Source organism: Drosophila suzukii, chromosome Y (genome assembly GCF_043229965.1).
Source record: "Drosophila suzukii chromosome Y, CBGP_Dsuzu_IsoJpt1.0, whole genome shotgun sequence".
Lineage (NCBI taxonomy): Eukaryota > Metazoa > Arthropoda > Insecta > Diptera > Drosophilidae > Drosophila > Drosophila suzukii.
The window spans coordinates 2752978-2766926 of NC_092085.1; the positions used below are offsets into that span (position 1 = coordinate 2752978).

The 13949-nt window shown below is 47.3% G+C and overlaps 1 protein-coding gene across 1 annotated transcript; it reads left to right on the forward strand.

Moving 5' to 3' along the window:
• Positions 1 to 2371: 2371 nt before the first annotated feature.
• Positions 2372 to 7321, forward strand: LOC139353688 (uncharacterized). Its single transcript, XM_070998019.1, is given in 9 exon segments — positions 2372 to 2836; positions 2909 to 3080; positions 4031 to 4401; positions 4455 to 4597; positions 4656 to 4792; positions 5260 to 5412; positions 5504 to 5595; positions 5669 to 5776; positions 6116 to 7321. Coding segments are annotated over 9 exon segments (1602 nt in total). The 5' UTR covers positions 2372 to 2797; the 3' UTR covers positions 6503 to 7321.
• Positions 7322 to 13949: the final 6628 nt, after the last annotated feature.

The following is a 13949-nucleotide window of genomic DNA, read 5'->3' on the forward strand; positions in this document are numbered from 1 at the left end:
GGCGGTACACAAAGTCAAATCTTAATTAATTAAGAGCGGATTTGTCGCCATATCCCCGGAATGTTAGTTGGGGGAGAATGGGATTTCAGCACCTGCCCGATGTCCTCGGCTATGCATACCACTTGGGGCTCGCCTCTTCCGTCCAATAAAAAAATGTTTTCTCAAAAATATCCAAGTCTTCTCAGCAGTATCTCCTCCGGGGCTTATTGCTGTAGCTCTGCGCCTGTTATGCAGCTCTGGTTAAACATTGATAAGCCGCCACTGGAGTTGCAGTCACGATCCGAAAAAACCTTATGTTGACATTAAGTTATTGTTGCCAAATATTGCACTTGAGTGTTTCCAGGCGCCAACATTGTTTACTCGGGGTGGACGATGTTTCCGCGCGTATGCCGGATAATGATAAGGATAACGAAGATAGCGATGCCGGGGAGGGAGGAAGTTGAAGAGTGCTCCTCGCTGTACCAGCTATGCTCCGTGTGCTTCTGGATGGAGAAGTCACGAATCGAAACTCAAACAAAAGCCGGAGGAGACTTAGAAATGATGCAGCAGACTCTCTGTGGCACTGGGACATCAACATGTCGACACAGAAGGAAATCGATATGCACTTTGTGGAAGCTGGGATGTTGGGCGCGATGAAGCTGGGCCGCGGATGTGTTGTCTGTTAAGCGATTTTTAAATCGTTTGGCAACCGCGCTGCCAGCACTCACACTAATCGCATTAGCGAGCAGCAAAATAGTTTTAATACGAATAAATTACACATGATGTATCTATGTTTTAAGTTTTATTATAAATTTCAGCTTTTATTTTCTTTTCACTTTACTTCTCTGCACGAGCTTCTAATTCAAAGTAACGGGGATTCTGTTCGGCAGTATGGCAACTCCACAATAGCAAATAGGTAATTTTTATATTTTTCTTAAATCAATAAAATGTTAAATTCTACCAAACCACTGGCTCGATTTCGATGAATTATACATTAAAATAATAGGGAAATAAATACCAATTAGGGGGTGCATACATATCACAATGAAAATTTTAAACATAAAATATATATTTTTCAATACTTGGCGGCCAAAAGTATTCGATTGGCTCAATTAAGTGTTGTAGGTCGTAGCTTGGAACTTGGCCATATACCGATAAATACCTTTTCGTGGTAAATGTCTTGGCTGAATTTGCTTTCTCGCTGGTCTGGACAGTGTGACCGCGTGGCAAAAGCCATAATTGAAAATACTTGAATTTCTCGAAAACTGTGGGTTTGAATTGCCTGTAATTAACTCAGAAATTAGCTATAATGATGCCCCTTCGAATGCGATACCGTGCAAGTTGGCACAATCTCTGTGAGAGTTGTATGAATTAATTAAAATTTGCATATATATTTTGATGGTTGATGTCACGGGTGCATACGATTTCTCGCTGGCCTGGACAGTGTGACCGCGTGGCAAAAGCCATAATTGAAAATACTTGAATTTCTCGAAAACTGTGGATTTGAATTGCCTGTAATTTATTCAGAAATTAGCTAAAATGATGCCCCTTCTAATGCGATACCGTGCAAGTTGGCATAAAGTGTGAAAGTTGTATAAAGTTATAGAAAGTTAGCGTCGAATGATTGTCATGGCTAAGCTGTTTACATTGAGGTTCATGTCTTAGTATCTAAAGGTTCAGTTTCTGGATTAAACGGTCTTTTATTAACCTTTTTAGCACCCCCAACTGTAAAGCAGTTTTCTCAAAATCTGTGGGTTTGATTTTGATAACATTTTCACAGAACACTTCTTAGATTATCCCCTATCTACCCATATACCGTGCATGTTGGCACAACTTCTAGGAGTGGAGCCGTAGGTAATTTCATTTTTGCCCCCTTTTTTGTATGGGGAAAATCCGAGGTTGCGTCACTGTTAGGCTGTTTTCTCGAAAACTGTGGGTTTGATTTTAATGAAACTTTCAGAAAAGGAGCTTGAATTAACTCCCAATAGCTTGGCTTATCGTGCATATTGGCACAACCTCTGTGAGGGGAGCAGTTAAGAAAATTGTGGGGACACGATTTTTCAAATGCATTTTTGAAACATTAATAGACCTCGGATGTGTCTCAAACCTACCTAGATCGATAGATCTTTTCTTTCTTAACAATCTAGCATTTTAGATTTTTCGATTTGGTCCCCAAAAAGCGAGAAAATTTAAAAATATAAAGAGCCCCCATGTTCCAAATTCCACCGTTCCACTTTCGTTGCTAACAGGCCGACGCTAATTTGACGGACATTGCTAACAGGCCGACGCTAATTTGAAGGACATAAATATTTATTTGTATTTACGCACTTACGTTGCTGATAGCGATAACAGCGATAAGTCAGTTGAAAAATATCACGATATAAATATTTATTTTTATACGAAAAGTATCGATTTTGATACATTTCTCCCATCCCTAGCGTCGGCTTTTGAATATAATATAAACGACGCGCCGAAAGTAAATGTTATTTGTACCCCGTGCCCCGTGTATTTTTTTTCGCGTCTAGTAGTCCTTGTGCCCGTCGAACGGAAGTGTCAAACTCACCAGTGCTAGTCGCCCCAGTTGTGCAGTCAGTAGGAGCACAGGCTTCCACATTTCCACACAGGACAGACGTGTTTTCTGCTCTCGCTGCCCGGCAAACACAAACATTTATTGAATATTTTCTACACTTTTTGTTCGGTCGTGTTTTTTTTTATTTTGCTAAAGTCACGTTGTGCCATAGGTATTGTTTTCGGTTGGGTTTTCGGGGAACAGTGCCGTTGTTCGTCGGGGGTCTAGTGACCTTGCGCGACCCGCACCATGGACCTGCGCAGCTGGCGTAAGGTCCTTATCCAGTGGGTAAGTAGTAGAGATCCTGGGATCTTCGCAGGTCTTCCCGATGCCATCCACTTACGCGATTTCCCGACACAGGTCATCGAGTGTCGCTTCACCGAACACAACTTCATCACGCTGGAGCAGTCGGACATCGATGCCTTCTTCTCGATCTACGTGCAAAAGGCCCAGGTGGCGCCGGTGGAGGAGGAGAACGCGCTGCCGACCCAGCCCGGGGAGCACCGCTCGCCTTTGCAGAACTTCCTCCGAGGTGAGTTCGGGTATTTTGCATTTCCAGCCCGAAATAATTTTGCATGTCATGTCTCCTGAAAAACAGGGTTGTCATCCTTCATCTATTTTACTACTATACTGTACTATTTTTTCAATACTATACTATACTATAGGGGATACTATTTTTTCAAAGTCATGGTTGCCCAAATGTCATGAGTCTACATTCCAAGACACCTTTGATATAGGAACTTTCATATAGAAAAAACATAGGCACCTACCAGAGTCGATTGTTAAAGAACTGATTATATGAGAATTTCACTTTGTTGTAAACAGAACAAGTGGAAATAATGGTATTCAAGGACTAATGGTCATTGTATATTATTTCAGTACTGTCTGGGTGTATTACCTCATATCTAGATAAGAAAAAAATGTTTTGGATATAGGAACATTCATGGGGAAAAGGAAGGACTTTGTATAGACCCTAACCGACTTGATATTTAACTTATAGAACTGATTATATGAGCAATTTTTTTTAATTTCAATAAAACTAGTTGAAATATAAGTATTGTTCAAGGGCAAATGTTTATTTTATTCCTATTTAGTCAAATATTGAATTGTGATTATAAATACAAGGGAATATAAATTCTTTTTAGATATGTACATATCAAATTCCCCTTTTTAATTTAGTTATTTTCTTATTTTGGGATTTTCAAAGGATTTTCTTTCTTCCATTTTACTTTACTTCACTTTATTGTCAATAAACTAGTTGAAATAGTAGGATTATTCAAGGATTAATGGCCATTTTATACAATTTTAGTGAAACCTTAGATTACTATAGGACATGCAAGGGTATGTACACTTCTCAAGTCCTCTTTTAAGCTAGTTCCCTTGGCGCCTCGAAAAGGTTTTGGGATTTTCCAATGATTTTCCTCCCCTAACTTGTTGCTTAAAACTAGCCAAATAATGAGACCCATTTTTATTCCAACGCAGATCATTATCCAGAGTTCAGTGCCCACATAGATGGCCGTGGACAACTTGTGACCGCGGACTACGTGTACGTCTAAACACTGCTCCTGCATTACTCGTGCGTGAAGCAGCCCAGCGTGTTCATCCACAGCATCTGCAAGAAGCTGCCTGAGCTAGTGCAGACTTGCATCGCAAACTTCTTCGGCCAGACATTGGAGCAACAGCTGACGCGCCAATTTCTCCGCCAGTCTATGAACAATGTGGCTGTGGTTTACCGCCAGGTCGTCCAGATCAGCCCCAGTCGTCCGAGCTGCAGCACCATGAGTCTCGAGCTAACCATTGACACCACACCGGGCACATCCTCGTCCACATCCGCATCGCCTCAGCCGCCGAGCTGATCATCGCGATCGCCAGCGCCTCCAAATGTCCGCCAACGAAATGCTAGCAGCGCACCCGGGAGCTGCACGGTGTTCGCGCCCAGCTGGAGGTGGTGTCCTACGAGAAGACCATGCTCGAGGAGCAGCAAACGAAGAAGGAGGACCTGATCATAGAAATGCTGGACAACACTGATGGGGCCAGAGGCTCGATGCTGTGCGAAGCAAGCCACACTCTCGCTTATCTCCAGCAAGATAGCATTCTGCTTCTGCAGCTCTTCCCTCAGCTCGGCGTTCTCGTGCTCCTTCTCGCGCAGCTGCTTGTCGACCACAGAGCTGTCCAGATTCTCGGGCGTGGTGTTCGGGGACAGGGAACAGTTGAGCAAATCCGAGGACGCATTTAGAACCTCACGTCGGTTGTGTAACTCCTCGCGCGCTTCCTGTAGACAACGATCCATCTCCTGCTTGTCGCGCTTCAGAGAGCTGATTGTATCTTCTCTGGAAGATACAATCAGGCTGGATTCCTCCAGGCGCTGTTCCAGCTCCCGGATTCTGTCCACGCACGCGAGTATGTTCCCGGACGTTTTAAGCTATTCAAGAAGAAAAACAAAAAAAATATAAATATATATTTATGGAATTTTGGGTAGGTATTATGTAGGTACTTTCAATTTAGATTTCCTAAACGGCGCCCTTTTTCGCCAATATTAATTTTAGAATTATGTACCTAGTAGCTTAACATGATTAATAACCATTAAATATGAATTCAAAAATATTAATTTAACAAATAAAATTCCCTCTCAATACCCAAAGTGTGTACAGTTCCGACCCAAAGGTGACTAGTTTTTCGCTGATATTCACACAAAATTCAGCGCCTCTAAATGTCCGCTCCGCTCACACCCAGAACCGAGCTGCTGGAGCAGCGCACCCGGGAGCTGCGCGGTGTTCGCGCCCAGCTGGAGGTGGTGTCCTACGAGAAGACCATGCTCGAAGGGCAGCAAGTGGAGGAGGATCTGATTAAAACGCTAAACAAAGGTAAGAATGCCTCATAGATCTTGTGGCTTACATCCCTCTGATAGTAGTTAAATATGATAGTAACATATTTTATCGTTTTTTCCCATTACAGAGAACATGATGGCCAAGAGTCAACTGGCCAAGCTCAAGAACGCCGTCCAGAATGGTGAGAATGCAGACAACGTGCTAAATGAGTTCGATCATGTAGGTAGTAGACCACCAGATGGTCACAGGTACTTGGTGCCATAAACCAATAATAAAACTTTCCTCATTTCAGTTGAAGCGAAGCCTGATGAAGGAAAGCAGCCAAAAGGAGGCCATTATAGCCGAGACTAACGATAAGCTACAGGATTTGCGCGCCGAAAAATCCGAGCTTGTCGAGCAGGTATGCTACCTCTCTGATTTTATGGGGGCATTACACAAAAGAACTAAATCCGGCGAATTTTGTGTGAATATCAGCGAAAAACTAGTCACCTTTGGGTCGGAACTGTACACACTTTTGGTATTGAGAGGGAATTTTATTTGTTAAATTAATATTTTTGAATTCATATTTAATGGTTGTTAATTATTTAATTAAATTAAAGCTACTAGGTACATAATTCTAAAATTAATATTGGCGAAAAAGGGCGCTGTTTAGGAAATATAAATTCAAAGTACCTACATAATACCTACCCAAAATTCCATAAATATATATTTATATTTTTTTGTTTTTCTTCTTGAATAGCTGGAACAGCGCCTGGAGGAATCCAGCCTGAAGCGCGACAAGCAGGAGCTGGATCGTTGTCTACAGTTGTTACACAACCGACGTGAGGTTCTAAATGCGTCCTCGGATTTGCTCAACTGTTCCCTGTCCCCGAACACCACGCCCGAGAATCTGCACAGCTCTGTGGTCGACAAGCAGCTGCGCGAGAAGGAGCACGAGAACGCCGAGCTGAGGAAAGAGCTGCAGAAGCAGAACGCTATCTTGCTGGAGCTAAGCGAGAGTGTGGCTTGCTTCGTCGAGAAGCACAGCATCGAGCCTGACCCTCTGGCCCCATCAATGTTGTCCAGCATTTCTATGATCAGGTCCTCCTTCTCCGTTTGCTGCTCCTCGAGCATGGTCTTCTCGTAGGACACCACCTCCAGCTGGGCCCGAACACCGTGCAGCTCCCGGGTGCGCTGCTAGCATTTCGTTGGCGGACATTTGGAGGCGCTGGATGACGGATCTGTGGCGTGCTGCTCGGCGGCTGAGGCGATGCGGATGTGGACGAGGATGTGTCCGGTGTGGTGTCAATGGTCAGTTCGGGACTCATGGTGCTGCAGCTCGGACGACTGGGGCTGATCTGGACGCCCTGGCGGTAAATCACAGCCACATTGTTCATAGACTGGCGGAGAAATTGGCGCGTCAGCTGTTGCTCCAACGTCTGGCCGAAGAAGTTTGCGATGCAGGTCTGCACTAGCTCCGGCAGCTTCTTGCAGATGCTGTGGATAAACACGCTGGGCTGCTTCACGCATGAGTAATGCAGGAGCAGTGTGTAGACATACACGTAGTCCGCGGTCACAAGTTGGCCACGGCCATCTATGTGGGCACTGAACTCTGGATAATGATCTCGGAGGAAGTTCTGCAGGGGGGAGCGGTGCTCCCCAGGCTGGGCCGGCAGCGCGTTCTCCTCCTCTACCGGCGCCACCTGGGCCTTTTGCACGTAGATCGAGAAGAAGGCATCGATGTCCGACTGCTCCAGTGTGATGAAGTTGTGTTCGGTGAAGCGACACTCGATGACCTACTGGATAAGGACCTTACGCCAGCTGCGCAGGTCCATGGTGCGGGTCGCGCAAGGTCACTAGACCCCCAAGACGAACAACGGCACTGTTCCCCGAAAACCGAAACGAAAACAATACCGATGGCACAACGTGACTTTAGCAAAATAAAAAAAACACGACCGAACAAAAAGTGTAGAAAATATTCACTAAATGTTTGTTTGCCGGGCAGAGAGAGCAGCAAACAGGCCTGTCGTGTGTGGAAACTTGTGGTCCTACTGACTGCACAACTGGGGCGACTAGCACTGGTGAGTTTGACACTTCCGTTCGACGGGCACAAGGACTACTAGACGCGAAAAAAAACACGGGGCACGGGGAACAAATAACAATTACTTTCGGCGCGTCGTTTATTTTATATTCAAAAAACAGCAACAAACGGAAAACACAAGCGAGCGGCCACAGCAAGCAAACACAACAGACGCAAAACAACATTGAAAGTTGTAAAGAAGTCTCGTAGGCTGGGATATACTCAGTTACGTCAGGGTCTCTTTACCGAAAATATTTTTAAAGATATGGGACAAAAAGGTCTAATACGAAAATCGGTTGGCTGGCGTGAGATGTAGAGTGCCAGCCACCGGGGTACGGAGTGAGAGAAACAGTTTATTCGGTGTCTGTAGCAGAGTGAAAAGCGTCAGCGGTAACGCGCATTTGGGCCTGGCTCATAGCATTCGCTACGAGAAGGCCGAGATAGAGGGGATCGATTATGGGGACAACTTTTCCCTAGGGCAGAATTTATGGCCTAAAATCTAGGCATTTGTCTGGAAATATTCATATTTATGCGTGGCCAGCTTGATTGGATTTTTTTCCCTACGAGTTGCATTAAAATCAGGCGAGAAATACTTTTATTGGGGTATTTTTATTGATTCATTTGTAACTCGAGTTTCTACTTTATTTTGTTTTCCCAGTGTAGTCGGGCGCGAGTTGGCTCAATACAGCCGGCAGTGATAGAAGAAGAAGAATAAATTTTCCTTTTAAAAAAATATTTCCCGAAGTTCCTTTGGAAAGAGGGTGTGGCAGTGCGTAGTATTTTTAACATCTGAGAAATATTTTTATTTAATTAATGAGCAACAGGTTTCCTAAAGTTGGGTCCACCCCTTTCTCTCGGTGTAGTCAGCTCGGAAATCAAATCAGAAATCAAAGTAGTCAAAGGGAAAAAGAACAACATGGCAACAACATGTGTTCAGATATGTAAGAAAATATTCTTTGTTTAAATTCTTGGTTCATGTTTTTTTTTTCTCAGTGCTCGCAATTAACGGGTTAGGTTAGGTCATGCTTTATAAATTCTAGCCTACTCTGGGCGAAACCGCATCGAGGCCTTCGAGAAATTTCTCATTGCACGGGACTCTCACGCACACACACACGCGTGACTCCGGGTGCTCCGCCGCTGGTCCTGGGCAGGCACACTCTCCTCGAGGTCGTCTAGGTAAACTCCTTCCTGGGTCACTTGGCATCAGCCCGAAGGCAAAAGACTCCTGTTGTCCACATAAATATGCTCTGCTCGCACTTCTGATCCCGTGCGCCGCCTTTGCAAGAGTCCCCTGCTTCTCGCACTTCTGGTCCGGTGCGCCGCGTTTTCCAAAAGTCCAAAAGTGAACTGCTCGCACTTCTGGTCCGGTGCGCCGCGTTTTCCAAAAGAGAGACCTGTTTCTGATCCCGTGCACCGCCTTTGCAAAAATGACTCCTCGCACTTCTGATCCCGTGCACCGCCTTTTCCAAAAGAGAGCTCCTGTTTCTGATCCCGTGCACCGCCTTTGCAAAAATGACTCCTAGCACTTCTGATCCCGTGCACCGCCTTTTCCAAAAGAGAGCTAGTCAAGCTTTGCCGCCGCGTTTTGTTCAAGTTTTCGGCTGCTCTGGGTTTTTTCCACTTGTCGAAGTTTCGGTACTCCTTTTCTCTCGCTCTTCCCTTGGCGCGTGCCAATTTTCGGGGGTTGTTTTCCTCCTCGATCGCATGTCCTCTCTCGCTTGCTCCTGTGCGGCGCTGCACTTATCGTGGTGAATATTTCGTTGCTCTCCTGGTGTGTGTGTGTGTGTGTGGCTACTGCTGATGTGAGAACGGAGGGGGAAAAGGTAAACAGAACCTATCGCTTAGGCTGAGCTAAAATAATTATTGTGTATCAATATAACTACAAATCTTATGATTATTGGCTAAGCTTATATATTAAATGCACTGTACAATGTTTTTTTTTACAAAGTTATTCGCGAGGGTTTTGTTTGCTGTTGGCGCTGGCGATGTTGTAGCTGCTAGCTGGCGTTGTTGTTGGCGCTGGCGGCCGATGCTGTTGGCGCTGGCGATGTTGGTTGCGCTATTTGTGAGGGGTCAAACGACTCCTCACATTCCCCTCCTACTTCGGGGGGCGTTGAGAAATGTGGGTGACGGGTTGTCCGACGCCATGTCTGTAGGGGAGAACAAAAGGGTATTAGTGCTTTGTTTTAACGATTACTAACTGGGTTTTTACTTTACTTTGTACGGGCCCTCGTACTTGGGTGCTAGCTTAGCGGCAAAGTTATCCGCTGCCCTGGACAAATGATGCTGTTTTACGAAGACCAGCGATCCTATGGTCGGTCTCCACGCACGTCGCCTGAGATCGTAATGCTTCCGCTGCTCCAACGAAGCTCTCTGAGTGTTCTCCTGTACTACCTTGAAAATGTCCCGTAGGAATTCCGCTTTCGCTTCGGGTGAACGTGGCGCTTGGCTTGGTCCTGGAGTCACTTCATCATACAAGGCTCCTGGGAGTCGTGGCTCTCTGCCTTGGACGATGAACGCTGGACTGAATCCGGTTGATTCTGAGATGCTGCTATTAATTGCCAGATTCAGTTCGGGCAGAAGTTCGTCCCACGTCGTCTGCTTGTCCTCGATATACTGGGCGACCATCGTTTTTATGGTGCGATTGGCCCTATCTGTCGGGTTCTGCTGCGGAGTATAAGGTGCTGTATGTTGGATCTCCATTCCCGCCTGCTTGCAGAAGGCTTTGAATGAACGACTCGTAAACTGTGTCCCATTATCGCAGACAAATGTTCGGGGAATACCAAAGTGATTCAAAATCCTCTCCCGAAAGGATTTTTCGAGATGCGCCGAAGTAGCTTTTCTCAAGGGGACCAACTCAACCCATTTCGAAAAGGCGTCGAAGAATACGAGCAGCATCGTATTCCCACTCTTGGATCGCGGAAGGGGCCAATAAAATCGGCGCAGACAGTATCGAACGGCTCGTTAATCTGTCTGTTGAACATTTTTCCCGCCAGTTTGGTTTGGCTGACTTTGAACCGTTGGCAATTGTCACACTTGCGGACATACCTGGCAATATCGCGGAAAAGACCTGGCCAGTAATATCTCTGGGCGATGCGGGTGGTTGTCTTCCTGATTCCGAGATGTCCTGCCGTCGGCTGGTCATGGCATTCCGACAGTACTCGCTGTCGGTGTTCCTTGGCTACGCACAGTTTCCAGGGCACGGAGTCTTCGTCGTCAGGTCGGGATCCGATATGCCGATAGAGCTGTTGGTTCTCGTACGCGTAGTCCGGGTAATCTTCAGGCCTGTCCTGAACAAGTTTCAGCATCCGCTGGTACCATGTGCATCCCGGCTTATCCTCCTGGATCATCTGAAGTACTTCCAAAGGCTGTCGAGAAAGTGCATCTGCAACAATGTTCTGGCTCCCGCGTCGATAGGTGACGTCAAACTGGTACTGCTGCAGTTCAAACGCCCAGCGCGCTATGCGGCCGGTGGAATTATCAATCGAGTTGAGCCACTTCAAGGCGAGGTGGTCCGTTATCACCTCAAATCGATAACCTTCCAAGTAGCATCTGAGTTTCCTGATGGCCCATATGATAGCCAGACACTCCTTTTCTGTGGCGGAGTAGTTCTCCTCGGCGGCGATGAGGCGTCTGCTGGCGAATGCGTTCTCGTTGACTCGTTCTTCTCCCTGGATTTTCTGCGTTAAAACTGCTCCTAGGCCGATGTCGCTGGCGTCTGTTTGCAACACGAACATCTCGTTGAAGTCGGAGCAGGCGAGAACCGGCGCCTCCGTGAGTTTTCTTTTGAGTTCCTCGAACGCATCTTGCTGCTCCTGCTCCCATTGCCATTTCTTTCCTTTCTTGAGTAGCAAAGACATGGGCTGCACTACGCTGGCAAAGTTGGGTACAAATCTCCTGTACCATGACGCAATCCCTAGACATCTCCTCAACTCCTTGCATGTGGTGGGCGGACTCAGTCGCCGTACTGCCGAAATCTTGTCGGGATCCGTGTGAATTCCCTCCTCACTGATGACGTGTCCCAAGTACACCAGGCTGCGCTTAAAGAAACTGCATTTCTTCGCGTTGAGACGAAGGTTCGCCTTTCGTAGCCGTCGAAATACTTCTTGTAGATGCTGCACATGCTCCTCCAGAGTGCGGCCGATGATGATGATGTCATCCAAATACGCAAACGCGTTGGGCTCCATGTCCGGTCCTATGACGCTGTCGAGCGCCCGCTGGAATGTGGCTGGTGCTGAGTGGAGGCCAAACGGCATCACTTTCCAGTGGTACAAGCCCCTCCCGGGGACTGTAAATGCTGTGCACTCGCGGCTGGACTCGGCTACAGGGATTTGCCAATATCCGCTCTTCAAATCGAGCGTCGATATGTACTTGGCATGGCGCAGACGGTCCCAGATGTGTGTTATCCTTGGCATCGGGTATGCATCTGGAATAGAATGGGCATTTAGTTGTCGAAAATCTACACATAGTCGCATCTCTCCAGATTTCTTGCCCACGAGTACAATAGGGGCGCTGTGGGGGCTCCGAGAAGGCTCTATACAGTCGTTGCGTAGCAGTTCGTCGATCTGCTCATCGATAATCCTCTGCATCGCGGGATTCTTAGGAAAATACCTATCATGGGCTTATCATCTCGCATCGTGATCGTATGCTCAGCGATATTTGACACTCCCGTCAATCCTTCGAATTTGGCCAATTCCTACTGTAGGAATTTGTTTACCCAGGGTTCTAATTCTTCTTGCTCGGCGTTTGCGGTGATTGCGGCTAGTGCTCCTCCAGTGTCAGGCGTGTATCCTGGTCTGACTGGGGAAGGCGCTCGCCCTTCTTCTACTGGTTCCGCTGAAACAGTAGCATGATTCCGTCGAAATGGATTATTTCGCACGGCGTTGTCGTCTCGAGACCCTAAAATACTGCTGGTCGGGGTGGTTTGTACCTCGTTATCTGGATCGTTGTTTGCTGGAGTGAACGCATTTGTCAAGAGAGGAGGCATAGCTAAGTCGTTAGTGGGGCTGCTTATTAGGAGAGGGTACAGCTGCAGCGAAGCGCGGCCGCATTGGAGAGTGGCAGACATGCCCATGCCCAATAGTACGTCTTCCATGAACGAAGGGAAAACTACCAGAGACTTGGTTATCTCCTTGCGTGAGCCTTCCGCCAGGCTGACATGAGTGTGTACCGACCGTACGTTATGTGGCGTCCCTACACGTTGAACAACTCGTTCGCTCACGAAGCTTCTGCTAGCTCCGGTGTCTATGGTAGCGTTAAACTCCTGACCCTCGATTTGCACCTGCGCGATAATTCTGCTCGACTGAACCTGTAAGATTTCTCCTAATTCCGGGGAAGACTCCTCTCGTTTCCCGGCTGGGTACGACGGCAACACTCGAGAGTGCGTACTCCTCTGCACAATCCCAACAAAAGAGGACTATGGGATTGCGACATGTAGCTAAACGGTGACCCTCCTGGGCACAATTCCTGCAAGCAAGACTGAAGTTCGGCACCATTGACCTGTTCCCCACTCGAGGAACTGATTGTAAAACTGTGGCTGGGGTGGGTGGTCGTCTGGCCGGTCGTGTGAAATTCTGTTGACCTATTGGTGATGCTCCTGCATACGCTGGAATCTCGTACTCGTTCCTTCTAGGCGCTGGTTGTGGTTCGGCCAACATTCTGGCATGGCTTCCTGTGCTCCGATCGCGGGTGACCTCGTAGTTTACCGCTAAAGTGGTAAGTTGCTCCAAAGTGGTGAAGTCGTGCCTCCTTGCGTACATCTGGTACTCCGGTTGGAGATTTTCATAGATCCGGTCCAACTCCTGCTCCGCATTATACCCCGCTCTGTGCATCATGAGTCTGATGTTGACTAGGTATTGTTTGAAAGCCTCTCCCCGTCGCTGATCTCTGGTGCGGATCTCATCCTCGAGTCGCTGAAAGTACCTGGGTGGCAGAAAGAAGTCAAGAAACGCCTTCTTGAAGTTCGTCCAAGATTTTCCTAGCAGCTGGCTTGTCCGAAACCAGTGCTCAGCTGTATCCGTCAAAAGACCAGGGATGGCCTGCGGCATCTTCTCCACGTCAACTTCGTGTGCGGTGGCTCGTTCCTCGAGGTGTTGGATGAAGGTTATGGGGTCCGTGGTCCCGTCAAAAGTGATTCCCCAATTCTTCAGCTTTTCCGCTAGCGTGGCGCGGACATCTCTGATTTCCTGGGAAAAATATCCCGCTTGACCGGATGGATCTCCGTGTCTCCGACTACATCGGCGGCACCTCGGCCTTCCAGTGCTGGCACCTGAAGCTGTGTTGGACCCGGTGGGTGTGGGTTCGGAGTCGGTGAACGCTGCTTCCTATCCGTTAGGGCGGCTGTAATTTCCGCTTCGCAATCCTGTAGCCGCTCGGCTATCTCCAGCACGTGGTCGTCCCGATTATTAAAAGCAGACAGCCGGCTCCTCATTTCCTCAACTGTTCCGGTTGCTTCCAAGAAAAACTCCTTCAGAATCGCCTCCAATTCCCGCTTCCGGAGATACGAAATCCAACG